The 16385-nt window shown below is 30.9% G+C and overlaps 1 protein-coding gene across 1 annotated transcript in view; it reads left to right on the top strand.

Moving 5' to 3' along the window:
* Positions 1-7744: 7744 nt before the first annotated feature.
* The window catches only part of LOC148949121 (trypsin-1-like), a 69333-nt gene continuing 60692 nt past the window's right edge, over positions 7745-16385 (top strand). The window contains exons 1-3 of the mRNA XM_089092830.1: positions 7745-7842; positions 10761-10897; positions 13973-14073. Coding sequence (XP_088948956.1) covers positions 7770-7842; positions 10761-10897; positions 13973-14073 — 311 coding nt within the window. The 5' untranslated portion in view covers positions 7745-7769. The remainder of the gene's footprint in view (positions 7843-10760; positions 10898-13972; positions 14074-16385) is intronic.

Genomic DNA, 16385 nt, shown 5'->3' on the forward strand with positions numbered 1-16385 from the left:
TACAATTGTTAGAGCCATAAAAATATCTGTCGAGGACGTATCATTAGCAATAACCTACTTCTAAAGAAGCATATCAAGTCACCTGTTTACCGGGTACTAAATAACTACCGTTTTTACTCCCCCTAGCATTATATTGGCTTACACTGAAAATAGTTGAACGGAAAAAATAAAAGCCCGATAAATATTTTCTAGTTGGTGTGGCAAACACAGCGCAACGTTTAGCTAGATAAGAAAAAGAAGAATACGGAGAATTAATAGTCTTTTGTTCACCATTATACATGAATAAACTGATTTAGTCGCGGGAATGAATCCTTATTCTAGAAGTCCTATTCCTACAAGTTAAATTAAAATAAAAGAATGAGGTAATTATATTGGCTGACACTGAAAATAATTGAACAGAAAGAATAAAACCCCGATAAATATTTACTAGTTGGTGTGACAAACACATAGCAACGTTTGGCTAATAGCTATAAAATACAATAAAACAAATATCTGTCGAGGAGGTATCATTAGCAATAAACTATTTCTAATGAAGCATTTCAAGTCAGCTGTTTACTGGGTACTAAATAACTACCATTTTTACCCCTCTCAAAACTTAATTTACTCCACACGTATCATTTTTCTGCACCAACCACAAAACTCAATTCCTCCTAGAATTATTTCAACTAAATACTTACCCTCGCCTCTCACAGAAACTTCAGAAAGACAAAATAGCCTTATTTATAGTCGAATGTTTACCCGAATATTTAACACAGGCAATTTTTCCATACCATCCATAAATCAATTCCTCCTAGAATTATTTAAACTATTTAGTTACTCCCGCCTCAGAAAGTTCAGAAAAACACAATAGCCTTATTTATAGTGAAGCCTTTCTTAGTTGTATGTTTACCCGAATATTCAACATGTACAATTTTTCCACACCAGTCACAAAACTCAATTCCTCCTAGAATTATTTAAACTAAATACTTACCCCCGCCTCTCACAGAAAGTTCAGAAAGACACAAAAAGCTATTTTAAAAGGTATAAGAATTATTTATTTAACAGAAATGCTCGTTTTTTGAATGGCCACCAAGTAAAAAAAATCACACAGAATAAAACAACAGAGTCTCTCAAACCCCGTAAAGCTATTTTAAAATGTATAAGAATGATTTATCTAACAGAAATCCTCGCTTTTTGAATGACACCAAAATAAAGAAAAAATCACACAGAATAAAACAGAAGAGTCGCTCAAATCCTATAAAGCTATTTTAAAATGTATAAGAATTATTTATTTAACAGAAATCTTTGCTATTTGAATGGCCACCATGTAAAGAAAAAATCACAGTCACACAGAATAAAACAACAGAGTCTCTCAAACCCTGTAAAACTATTTTAAAAGGTATAAGAATTATTTATTTAACAGAAATCCTTGCTTTTTGAATGGCCACCAAGTAAAGAAAAAATCACACAGAATAAAACGACAGAGTCTCTCAAACCCCGTAAAGCTATTTTAAAATGTATAAGAATTATTTATCTAACAGAAATCCTCGCTTTTTGAATGACCACCAAGTAAAGAAAAAATCACAAAATCCTCGCTTTTTGAATGGCCACCAAGTAAAGAAAAAATCACACAGAATAAAACAACAGAGTCTCTCAAACCCCGTAAAGCCATTTTAAAATGTATAAGAATTATTTATTTAACAGAAATCCTCGCTTTTTGAATGGGCACCATGTAAAAAAAAATCACAATCACCGAAATAAAACAACAGAGTCTCTCAAACCCCGTAAAACTATTTTAATTTTTATAATATTTATTTATTTAACATAAATCCTTGCTTTTTGATTGGTCATCAAGTAAAGAAACAATCACAAATAATAACACTACAGAGTCTCTGAAACCCCGTAAAGCTATTTTAAAATGTATAAGAATTATTTATCTAAAAAAAATCAGTGCATTTTGAATGACCGCCAAGTAAAGTAAAAATCACAAAGAATAAAACGACAGTATCTGAAGCCCCATAAAGCTATTTTAAAATGTATAAGAATTATTTATTTAACAGAAATCCTCGCTTTTTGAATGGCCACCATGTAAAGAAAAAAAGCACACAGAATCAGACAACAGAGTCTCTCAAACCCCATAAAGCTATTTTAAAATATATAAAAATTAATTATTTAACATAAATCCTAGCTTTTTGAATGGCCACCAATTAAATAAAAAAATCACGATGAATAAAACAACAGAGTCTCTAAAACCCCGTAAAGTTATTTCAAAATGACTAAGAATAATTTATTTAACAGAAATACTCGCTTTTTGAATAGCCGACAAGCAAATAAAAAATCTCTCAGAAAAAATCAAAAGAGCCTCTCTAACCCCGTAAAGATTTTTTTTTATTTATAAAACTTATTTATTTAACAGAAGTCCTTGCTTATTGATTGGCAACCAAGGGATTTAAAAATCGCACGCATTAAAACAACAGAGTCTCTCAAACCTCGTAAAGCTATTTTAGAATGTATATGCATTATTTATTTAACAGAAATTCTCGCTTTTTGAATGGCCACCAAGGAAAGAAAAAATCACACAGAACAAAAGAACAGAGTCTCTCAAACCCCGTAAAGCTATTTTAAAAGGTATAAGAATTATTTATTTAACAGAATTCTCGCTTTTTGAATGTCCACCAAGTAAACAAAAAATCACACAGAATAAAACAACAGAGTCTCTCAAACCCCGTAAATCTATTTTAAAATGTATAAGAATTATTTATTTAACAGAAATCCTCGCTTTTTGAATGACCATCAAGTAAAGAAAAAAAACCTTGTATAACCGAAACCCCGTACAACTGAACCCCCGTGCTACTGAACCCTCGTGCTACTGAATCCCTCGTGCAACTCGACCCCATTTAACTAAACCCTCGTGCAACTCAACCCTCCGTGCAACTCAACTCCCATGCAACTCAACCCCAGCCTGAGCGTGCACATATTTCCTTTTGGTGAATTGACTTTCCCTTTAATCACTCTCTGAAAGTTCCACCTTAATACACAAATCCCATTTTGAGATATGCCATTTTCAAAATCTGCTTGCACATAGTGTATTTTGATTTAGTTCAAGTCAACCATATGGTTTTTTTTCGCTAGCAAGTCGACCAATAGTACAGCACTATAAGTACTCTAAGAAATCCTTCTCCCATCATCCCATCCCTCCACAAATATTTTATTCAGAGATTTCATGTTAAAAAAAAATTATGCAATCACTAATTACCACTTTTTTGTAAATGCTAAACTATAGCTTCAAGCAAAGTATTTCCGTCTTGTAGAATAACATCTGTTGAATTTTCAACTTGATATGCGTAGCCTACTACCAGGAACCAGTGGGGGGATCTACGCTCGTAATTGCTAATCATTTTAACCCTTGTTCCCCATCGTCAAGTACATGCTCCACAAATATTTTATTCAGAGATTTCATGTTAAAAAATTATCTAATCACTAATTACCCCTTTTTTGCAAATGCTAAACAAAAAACCTGTCTGCTTTTCAGAATGTTCGTATTTGGAACTCTGTCAGTTAACACTAAGAAGTGAGTTGGGTAATCCACGAGCAATAACAAAAGGCTTAGCAGTGATTACATGTCGTTTTCGACCCATTGTCGGCGACAATTCAATTAGAGCAGAGTTGTGCAAATGGAATACCTTTTCGCAAATTGAGTTAGCTTAATGCAAATGAGATATCATTTTGATATCTATAATAGTGTATGCGATACTGGGGCGAGATCTCAGATACCTTTAAGCTACATGTTATTAACCGGATTCCATAGCTACAATAATCTCTTTGAAAAGGTGTAGAGCTTCTATAGAATAACGTTGAAATTGCTATGGCAGTACGCAAATAGCATGGTCCTATACCTGCAAGCAAATAGCATGGTCCTATACCTGCAAGCAAATAGCATGGCAATTGCTATACCTGCAAGCAAATCTAGAAGGTGCATACTACTATTACCATGGGGGAAGGGATATTTCTATGAGGGGGCGCCGGATTTTCCAGTATTATTTAAAAAAACGATCAGAAATTAAATAAAAAACATGTTTTTTCAACTGAAAGTAAGGAGCAACATTATAGCTTAAAACGAACAGAAATTATTACGTATACGAGGGGTTCTCCTCTAGTTAATACCTCGCTCTTTACGCTAAAGTTTTATTAGTACTTTCAAAAAACCTATCTATTCAAATTAAAAGGCCTTTGTGATTCGGGGGTCATTCTTAAAGAATTGGAACAAAATTTGAACTTTGGTGTAATGAGCAAGGTACTGACTAGGGGGAGAATCCCTCATTTACGCAATAAAAATATACGAATGTAGAAATTCGTTACGTAAGTTGTTTCGTAAGTTACATCAGATCAAAAAGTCGAGAAAGCCATTTAGCCGAAAAAATTAAAATTAATACTCAAATTTTTGTAATTATTCATGTACGGTGATACAAAATAAAAGCTATATTAATTCAAAAACGTTCAAAAATTAAGTAAAAAAACAAGTTTTTTTAAACTGAAAGTAAGGAGCGACATTAAAACATAAAACGAATATGGAAGGGGCTGTCCCTCGCCTCACTTTTTATGCCAAAGTTTTTATTGTTTTAAAAAATATAGTTGTGAGAAAGAATCAAACTTTAGCGTAAAGAGCAAGGTGTTGATGATGACACAGTCTGTTTCATATACGGAATAATCTCTGTTCGTTTTAATTTGTAATGTTGCTCCTTACTTTCAGTTAAAAAACTTGTTTTTTTAATTTAATTTTCATAAGGGTTCTGCCAAAGCAGAAGTTATCAGAAAGACAAGAAATGTTATGCACCCCGATCCATGGATTGCCCATCCACATGTGGCAAAAATCAAATTTTACTTTACCAGGATTTGAAAACTACTCACAGGAATAACTGAATTAATATTTATTATTATAATTTTTATATTATTTAACATTCTATTTAATCACAATTTAATTAATTAGATTAGTATATTTAATTAATATTGATTTTTATTAACAATACATTTTGTATGTTTATTATATGTTATTATATATTTTTGTGTTATATTATATTTTTGACAGAATCGTGCTTGTATTGTATTTAGACAGGTTTGTTTAATTTAAAGACAGGTAACCATTGGAAATTTGAGAATCTGAATACAAAGACGATCAATTTTCTTATGCTTGTTTTTCTGGCTTTGTCATTCAATCTGTGAATCTAGTTGAATGTTAGTCTGTGTCTCACAGAAGCTTATTCTGTAAATTAAATTTATAGACAAAATAATAAAGAAGAGAAAAAGCACGCATGAATAAATACAGAACCTAAGTTTGTGGACTCTGAAATTTCCAATCATTGTGTCTCTTTATATTATGATTAAATTATGTGCCAGGCCTTGGTGAAAAAATTTAGCAGACTTTGCCAACATGTGATATTGAGTAGTCTTCCGGAAAGCACTAGGATGGCTGAGAGTGTGTCCTCTTTTAAAAATAAGATACAAAATTTCTTGATGAGTTAGGATGGGTGAGGGGGGGGGGCTGTCTTATGTCTTCTGTAAGTACTAGTTCGCGGTTCTCACGAGGTTTTATCCTTATTTATTTATAAAATTGCATTTTTTTTCTCTTTTTTTGTTCTTTTCCAATATATATGTAGTAAGTGAATAAAATATTGAGTCCTGCCCCAAACAAATCTGTTTAGATTTTCACATGGTAGGTCTGTTTGATATGATTTCTTTTTAAATATTGGTGTCTAATAAAAATGAATTTTTCTCTCTCTCTCAAGAATGATAATATAATAAAATCGTAGAAAAACACAATGAGTAGACATAGAAGTTGGAACAAAATTTTAACCATGTCTTTTCTTTCATGTCCTCTTTCATTGTCTATTATAATTATTATTGTGATTATTATTATTATTTAATATTATTATTATTATTATTATTATTATTATTATTATTATTATTATTATCAATAAACTCAATAAAACAGAATATATATATATATATATATATATATATATATATATATATATATATATATATATATATATATATATATATATATATATATATATATATATATATATATATATATATATATATATATATATATATATATATATATATATATATATATATATATATATATATATATATATATATATATATATATATATATATATATATATATATATATATATATATATATATATATATATATATATATATATATATATATAAAAAAAAAAAAAAAAAAAAAAAAAAAAAAAAAAAAAAAAAAAAAAATATATATATATATATATATATATATATATATATATATATATATAAAAAAGAGAGAGAGAATATATGTATATATATATATATATATATATATATATATATATATATACATATACATATATACATACATATATATACATATATATATATATATATATATATATATATATATATATATATATATATATATATATATATATATCTTCAACTGCGCATACGGAAATCTTTCAAATTGTGATGGAGATAAGAGGAAGTATTCCTCTTGAAAAATATGGCTTTTAACATTATTGTGTTATCTTACTTACTAAGGTGAATGTAGCTTAATGTCAAAAATTTTAGCAACAAGGACAACTTCAACTACTTTAATTGTTATTTATAATGTTTAATTGTTATAACCTTTTAATAAAGGGTGCGACTCACAGAAAATCATTTCAAATTAGGACACAATTTTGATTTGCAAGCTGCATTTTAATGCATAATAATTCAAACTGTCAAAAACGACAACAATTATTAAAGGCTATAGTAATGCTTGTCAGACATATTTCGTTGTTTGGAAGGGCAAAGAATTTGTAACAAGGTCATTGCCGTCACACAAAAAGAAGGACAATATTATTTATATAATCTTTCTCAATATCTAAATGTAATTCCATAGCCTTTTCTCGGCTCGATATATTTGTAGAATCCTAAAAAAACTTGCACTTTACTGAAAACAGAGCTTGCTTGAGATTCTTAGAGAATTTAGATTGTACACCAAATGTTATCCAGATCATGGCTTGAGAATGACTATTGAAAGCCTTAGAAGTTAGCCTTTTATATTAAGTAGGCTACTCGAGGATTTTCTACTCTTAAAAGACCACTCTGTATTTTATATCTGTTTCGTATTTTCAGTAAAGCACTAGTTTTTTCTGGATTTTCCAAATATCGGGAAATATAATAATCTGAATTATTTGAGCTAATTTTGTAAATGTATGTAGGATAGACAGTAAAAATGTGTTTCAAGCTTATATTTCCTTCGTTACTCCCCTCAGAAAGACTTTGTTATATTTAAAAATCAACTGTAAAAGAAGAAAGCCATATAAACCACCATAGGTTATATCCCCTTTGTGAATTTTTCTCCAAGATCTGTAGCATACAGAGCTTATTTCTAAGGGTCTCCTTAATCTAACTTGGTCACTCTTATTTTTCATTTATAGATTCCCTTTCATTCGATTTCCTATTCTTCATTTTGTACCTTTATTGTATTAACCATGAACGTTGTCCTACTGAACGTCAGGTGCATACACTAGGGATCTAAAAAAATAAATTAACTTTTGAAATGCGTAAATAGTCCTTAATCTTTTACAATAACCCACCATTCCAGATTACAATACGAAAGTGAAAACCAAATCAAACAGCGCTAGCCTAGATTTTTTCTTGTTTTTTTTTGGCATAAGTAAGAAAAAAGTTGAAGAACCGGTATTATAAAATGCTAGAAGACTCTTGTGAAAGTCAAGTAGTCCAAAGATACAATGCTTCTTAGGTTGTTATGTTTTCTTGTGTTGATATCCCTCTTTTTTAGTTGTTCTGCCGTTCCAAGGCTAGGTAAGTCATTTAATTAGAAAAACATTTCGCATGCATTCTTTGACGTTAATCACATTATTTTTTTGTATTCATGGCCGCCAACAAGGGAACATACCATGTATTTATTCCTTTATATTATTGCAGAATTTATGTGTTCTTGGTCCCCCAGGATTGACGATGATAGTTTGTTTCCCCTTTGAAGATTGAAAGAAGCGAATAAGTGATAATTCAGTAAAATTATGAAAAAACACGAAACTTGCAACACAGGCTTTGGGTAAATCTTAGGCTTTGGGTAAGTCACCCCCCCCCCTCCCCGTTGCAAAACATCCTAGGAATTTCCATATTAGAGGCTAATTCTCTAACAGAAATAAATAAATAATATCCTTCTAAGGGAGGAATTGTAAAAATTTGGAAAAAAATTCCTTCATTCGGTCTTTAAAACTTCAATGTTTGCAATAGGTTCTTTTTTATTTAGTGTTCCTTTTATTCCTTATTATTATTATTATTATTATTATTATTATTATTATCATTATTATTATTATTATTGTCATTATTATTATTATTATTATTATTATTATTATTATTATTATTATTATTATTATTATTATTATTATTATTATTATTATTATTATTATTATTATTATTATTGTTATTATTATTATTATTATTATTATTATTATTATTATTATTATTATTATTATTATTATTATTATTATTATTATTATTATTATTATTATTATTATTATTATTATTATTATTATTATTATTATTATTATTATTATTATTATTATTATTATTATTATTATTATTATTATTATTATTATTATTATTATTATTATTATTATTATTATTATTATTATTATTATTATTATTATTATTATGATTATTATTATTATTATTATTATTATTATTATTATTATTATTATTATTATTATTATTATTATTATTATTATTATTATTATTATTATTGTTATTATTATTATTATTATTATTATTATTGTTATTATTAATTGAATGTTTTTTCAGTTAACTGAAAAAAAGTTAACTTTTTTTTTCAGTTTTTAACTGAAAATAACAAAAAAGGTCTCGTCCAATGAGAACACTCCACGAACAAAGTTTCCCGAGAAAAAAAACCCAACCCTGCTGAAATTTTTCTCCACGAAAAACCCACCCCACTTGTAAATTTTTCCCACAATTAAAATAGCGACCGTTTTTCAATTTAAAAGCATTCGAAAAATAAAGTTAGGATACGCGTTGGGGATTTTGACAAAGAATATCCAGAAAGCCTGAACAATTCTTGGCATTATTGCGGCAGAAACCTTATATTAATTAAAATGTGTCAGGGATGCCAATCGGAAGGGAAAAATTGACACCTACAGTTTGAAAATTACCTTCCTCCTCTCATCTTTTGAAATCTAAAAAAAGATACACAAAAATTTTTTCATGTGTAAATCAGGGTGTGGGGGATACATATTTCTGGAGTGGTGGGGGTAGACTGAATATCGTTTTTATTTCTAAAATTCCCTTCAAGAAGTAAAGCTCCGTCTCCTTGTGCATTTTAAATATGATAACAATAGAAAAAGAGTACGGGTTATTACCGCTTATATATACACACAAAATTTACAAATTGTGAGAAAAAAATGCATATGCTGGTTAAAAGAAATATTTAGAAAAATGAAAATAACGAGGAGTCAGTACGATATTATACATAGAAGTAGTTCTACGTTTATAGGTTAGTATGTGAATCCAAAACGTAAGGAATAGATCGTTATCAGCGCTTGTTAGGCGTTTCGATTACAAACAAGAGAATTTAGAGCTATATAGGAAATTAGATTAAATATTGGAAGTAAAAATTAAAACAATAAATGATTTTTTGACCGGTTAACCCCCCCCCCCCCAAATCCCTACCGACTTCCATAACCAAACTATAACGATTTGACGTATCTTGCTATAGTACGAATATTATTATAAAAAGCACTAAGTCTTATTTTATTTTTCGGTGATTTCTTTTGCATTCAGGAAACTATATTCACTTTTTAATCTACCTTCTTATTCTTCATTGATTCCATTTCTATCCAATTTGCTGATAAAGAAGGTGAATTCAAATGCACTTTTGAATGTTTTAAAACATGAAAATCTAATGTTGATCTAATAGATTTTAGGAGGTAAAATAACTTAAATACAAGAGAAATAAATTTAACCGAACAAAATTGGCGAAACAGGTACATTTTCGTAATTTTGCCATTAACTCGGCTCACCTATTTACTTGATGATAAGGTTTCAAAGGGGGTATAATTACATAAATATTAATGTGGAAAATGTTAGGAAGTGTAACTAACCCCTGTTTTTCATGTTTCTTTTATGTTAAATACGAGCACGGATTAAATAAAGCAAAATTACTGCTAGAGGTAAAGAGCGACACCACTGTACGTAGGGCCTATTTATACCTGGCACTGGCAGGCAGGTGTCCCCACCCGAGATATTGTAGTGGTTCAATATTATTTGCAATAGAATCAAGACAAAGGTTCCTAAGTAACTCAACCTTCCTTTAACACGACAGTGTTAAACTCAACCTATTTAACACATCCCTCGTTCAACTCAAACCCTATTCAACTCTACCCCCATACATCTCACCTTCCGTTTAACTTAACCTCCATTTTCCTCAATATTAATTAAATTAAAAACATTTAACTCAACCCTGTTTAACTCAACCCCATTCAATTCAACCCCTGGAACAGATTAGATTGAATGTGTTTGAGCCAAATGGGAGCTGAGTTGCATGAGGGTCAAGTGTAATTAAACAGGAGTGGATCTAACCATGGGCTGCCCTGAGGGCTGCCCTGAATGGAAGTGGAGTTGAATTGGAGTCGAGTTTAACGAGGTTGAGTTAAATGGAGGTTGAGTTACAAGCACACCGAAGACAAAATATCTATTTCCAGATAGACCAAGAGAGGGTAGTGCAGACGAAGAAGTTGTTCAAACAAAAGGTGATGTGGAAGAGCTATGTGGTATTGCACCAAACGGAGCAAAGATAGTTGGAGGAAATGAAGCGGTCCCAGGAGAGTTTCCTTGGATGGTAAAATACCTTTACATTAGGATTTCAAAAATTTTTGTAAATTGATGCTTACTTTAATCATGGAAAACCAGTGCTTGAATTAACACAGTAAACTTACTGCATCCAATACGATGTAAAAGTAATTTCTAGCAGTTTAAGTAGGTAGTTTAACATTAAGCATTACTGTTAAAGTAGCAAAAGTAAAGAGGAGGAAATAGAAACAAAAGTAGTAAATAAAAGGACAGGAGAAAAAACAACACTTTGTATTATTAATCGAGTTGACTGCTTGTACTTCCGACAAAATAGACAGAGCTTCGCTTTCCGGTTATATTACTGACTTAAAGAAGGTTGAGTTTAGCAAAGTTGATTTGGATGGAGGTTGAGTCGTATGTAATTGAGCTAGGATTGAGCTGAATGGAAGTTAAGTTGTATGGCCGTTAAGTTGAATGTGGTTGAGTTAAACGGGGTTGAGTGAGGATTTGAGCTAAATGGCGTTGCGTTCTATGAGAGTTAAGTTAAGCGAGCGTCAAGTCACATTGGGGTTGAGTTAAACAACAGTTGAATACCTTGGGGTTGAGTTGAACGAGGTTTGAAGGTCAAATGGGTTGAGATAAATGGGGTTCAGTTGCAAGAGATAAAGTCAGGGTTGCCACCGTCAGTAGGATTTTATTAGATCTAGTAAAAAAAAAAATCTAGTAAATTTAGAGGATCTAGTAAATTTCCCGAAATCTAGTAAAAACTAGTAAAAAGTCATGATTTAGAGTAAACAAAACTTTTTTATTTTCCATGAATTCATGAAAAAAAATTATCATAAATTTATGACAATTTACAACTTTTGCTTGTCTGTCTCAGAGACAGACAAGCAGTCACCTATTTTCATAAACAGAAACTTCGCTTCCGGCGTCAAAAGTTCGACAAAATCAACTTTCTGTATATTAAATCTTACCAACTAAAAATGAAGCTACAATGACACTTGGATTTGTGATGATTGGGAATCTATTGGAATCAAAACAAAAGCCAACCACCCAAGGTGATTAGGTGAATCTCCTCAGTTGGAAAATTTTTATTGAGGAAAAAGGAGCCTGGTGAGAGAAATTAAAAGTAAGTAGAAATGAAACATTATATATATATATATATATATATATATATATATATATATATATATATATATATATATATATATATATATATATATATATATATATATATATATATATATATATATATATATATATATATATATATATATATATATATATATATATATATATATATATATATATATATATATATATATATATATATATATATATATTTGAACTTGTAGGTTTCTGGAATTTTCAATCATACTATGAAAACGAAAGAAAAGAGGAAAAGAGAAAAAAAAGAAGAAAAAAAAAACATTGTGAAAAGCCTGCTTATTGTCTTCCTATACCAAAAATCGATTCTCATGGGTGTCTGCGGCGTAGCCGCACGCGCAAAATTTTTTTGTGAGCATTTATTAAAAACAGTTACGATCTAGTAAATTTTTCTGCTTTGAAATAGTATACTCTTCCAGCTCGGGGTGGCAACCCTGGATAAATTTTTGGTTGAGGTTCTTTGCAGTATGTTCAATATCCTACAGCAAAATGGTACATATGCGCTATCAATTTAGCTCTGCTAGGTGTGAGATTCGAATGGTCTTCTAATGGCGAATACGTCTATCCATACCAAAAAGGCTCTAGAATAGACGTCATTCCATAGCCTTCTACTTCTCCCTCATTTCATTTACAAAACATTCAACCATCATTTAAAAGTATCTAGTCGTTTAAGCAATTTGGGTATTGTGTTTTAATATGTCATCCTTGGTCATTCTTAATTTTCCCTAAAATACTGCTTTGAACCTTATTTGTACGGCTAACAAGGAAGTATTATTTTCAAAAAACTAACAAAGAGAGAAACAACTCAATGAAAAAACGACAAACGAGACTGCGCCAGTAGAGAGAAAAGATAAAAAATTAAACAACGCGGATATTTCGCCTGTATCAAAACTAGGCGTCTTCAGCACAAGAGAAACAATAATGAAAACAAAAATTTCAAAAATGAAAAATGAAAACTAAAACTAAAAACAAATAGAATCGCCACCAATAAAATACAATTGTCGCAACTTATCAACATAGGGGAAAGAAGCTATTAGAGTTCTAAAGAAAAATTAACCAGGGTCGGATCCAGGATTTCTCTTATGGCGGGGGGCGCAAAATAGTTGATACGATAAAAAAAATTAGGGGGGGGGCAAAAGAGTTTGATCCAATAAACTCGCGTTAGGAGCAAGTTTAATTAACGCAAAATTGATTTAATTAGGTAAATTACACTACTTTACACTGCGCTAGGGGGCGCGCATCCCCCTTGCCCCTCCCCCTGGATCCGCAACTGGCATTAACATGTTCTTTTAAAAAACCCTCATTGACTGCACAATTCAGTTCGCATGTAGTCCTACCTTCACCTTACAATCTAATGTAGTTAGAATCGCTCAAGTGTTCACATAGAGCAAAATCTATGAGATCTACCCCAGTAAAGCGGGAAAGGACATTACCCTGTATCACACCATATTCTTCCCAGAGCCATAAACAAAATTCGAAATTGAAATTAAATAAAACGGCGCTTTAATTTTTAGTAGACATATTACTTGCAATTTTTTTATTACAGATAAAAATAATAGTACTTTTCTTTCTTAATACATTTTTAGTGTTATTTTGGAAATTTAATTTAATACTTTGACATGGAAAATTCTAGTACTTACAAAACTACTTTATTTCGACTTTTTGCTTGTGATGCAATCACAACAATATAAGAGTGTTTTATTTATTCTATTATACCACAATTTACGAAAATCTTCTGAAAAGTTAGGACGAATATTGAAAATGTTCATAAAAAGCTAACAAATCGTGGGGTACCTTGGACTAACTAAATAATCATAATTACAGTTGTGATGGCGTTTGTAAGGGTGAAAGAAACGGCTTGAGTTAACTCTTTACGTGTTGTGAGATGTATAAGGGTGGAATGGTAAAGCTGCATACATTACACCAAAGGTAAATTTTTATATTTTTTTCTTTTCAGGCTGGTATATTCTTGACGAACAGAGGATACCCTCGACTTTTTTGTGGGGGTTCGCTTATCGACCATCAGCATATTTTAACAGCAGCACATTGTGTCAACCAGTAAGACCCAGTCATCTGTTCTATCCTCAATGTCTTCTAAATGAGTATTTTTATTTTTGTTTCCAGCCCAAAAATAGCCATAAGCTTAAGAAAAGCTTTTTTTCTATACTTTGATTCTAAACGCTCATATTTTCAGTAATAAAATATGAGTTATGCTTCTCCTTATATAAGAGATTAATTAAAAAAAAAAATTTCTACCAAATAAGTTTTTCAAAGAGAAGTAAAGAACTCCATTAAACAAAAAAGAGCAAAAATAAAATCAAATAATCTACAAAGCGTGAAACTACCACAAATCAGCATCGATAAATAAACAAAACCCAAAACGAACAGAAATTACAATAAATAACCGAGTCAAACTCAAAACGAGGAAAAAATTAACATAAGTTGGGTGCAAAACCCCTATGCCTTCCCAAGGCCAGAACAAAATTTCTACTTACCTGAAAAAATACAAATGAATGTGCATTGTCAGTTTAATATACATATACTGATATTTAGTAATCAAAATGTTAATATTATTTCATTTATTAAAGTTATAAAAGTAAAAACATTTATATTTTTTCAGTAAAGTGCCAATTTTGTCCCCACAATTGGCAGCCTTACCTTTGGAAATAATACTTTAAATCTTTTCGTTTTTCAAGACTTTATAGTTTGGCCTGCTATTTGTATGCTGGAGAAAATTTTTCAGCAATTTTTAACAACATACAACCTTTTAAAAATCTTGACACAAATAGTACTGTTTGATTTAGTTTTATACCTCCTCTAGTTGACTAGAAATAGAAAACTTGATACCATTCGCAAAAAAATCTGTTTACTTTCTTTGATAGCTTGGAAACACTTACACTATTTTGATTTGGTTCAATCTTAAGAGCAGAAGAAGCCCCGAAAGTTTGAACATAATACCCTCAGTCGTTCTTGGGATACTGCTGAGATGCCTTATTGGGAATTAGCATTATCACAGTGCATTTTGATTTAATCTTAAGGAAACATTAGGTTTTTAAAAATAATGGGCAAATGGGAGGGTGGGTATGGAAGGGGTATTAATTGCCCTCCAATCACTTTCGACTATTAAAAAGGGCATCAGCCCTTTCTATTTTCAATCGAATGAGCCCTTTTTAAGTTCCCACGACAACTCCTTTGATACGAAGTGCCCTGGTATAAACAACAACAACAACAAATAAAAATACATTATACCCTCATCGATATTTACTATAAAAATGTCAAGCCTTCCAATCACTTTCGACTATTAAAAACGGCACTAGGCCTTTCAATGTCCAATCGAATGAGCACTTTTGGAAACGACAACGTTTTCTATAAACACCTTATTTGCCCTCGGGGCAAAAATTACAACCCTTACCCTAAGGTTATTCTCAAAGACTTAATTTCAAGAACTTTCAACTACATTGAACAACATGATTATCTCAAAATTTTGATTGGATGTGTTTGGAGGAATGGAGGGCGTGAGAGGGAGGTTAGTTACGCTCCAATCACTTTCGACTATTACAAAGGGCACTAGCCCTCTCAATTTCGAATTGAATGATTGAAACTAAACTTTGAAACGAAACTAAACTAAACTCTAAACTTTGATTGAATGTTTTTGGGGAAATGGTGGGCGTAAGAGAGGGTTAATTACTTTCCACTCACTTTCGACTATCAAAAAGGGCAATTTCAATTTACAATCAAATGAGCCCTTTTTGAAATTTTTATAACAACTTTCGATATGAACTTTAATGCCCCCAGTGCATAACTGACAACCCTTGCACTGAGGGCTCTGAGGGGGTTATCATCCTAAAGGACCTAATTTCTAGAACTTTCAACTATGTTTAACAACATGGATATCTTAAAATTTTGATTGGATGTGGTGGAGAAAATGGTGGGCGTGAGAGGGGCGTTACTTGCTCTCCAATCACTTTCAACTATTAAAAAGGGCATTAGCCCTTTCAATTTCCAATCGAATGAGCCCTTTTGAAGTTTCTACGAAAATACTTTCAATAAAAACTTTGTATGCCCCCAGGGCATAACTTACGGCCCTTGCCCCGAGGGCTGTGGTTGTCATCCTTAAAGACCTAATTTCAAAAACTTTCAACTATATTGAATAAAATGGTTATCTAAAAATTTTGATTGGATGTGTTTGGGAAAAAGGTGGACGTGAGAGGGGGGGGGGGGAGTTGCCAAATCACTTTGAAAATTAAAAAGGGCACTAGCCCTTTGAATTTCAAATCAAATGAGCCCCTTTTCAAGTTTCTTCGACAAAGATTTCAATAAAAACCTTATTTGCCCCCAGGGCATAACTTATAATCCTTTCACTGAGGGTC

Source organism: Artemia sp. Qi Xiang Cuo, chromosome 8, assembly GCF_049724085.1.
Source record: "Artemia sp. Qi Xiang Cuo chromosome 8, ASM4972408v1, whole genome shotgun sequence".
Classification (NCBI taxonomy): Eukaryota; Metazoa; Arthropoda; class Branchiopoda; order Anostraca; family Artemiidae; genus Artemia; species Artemia sp. Qi Xiang Cuo.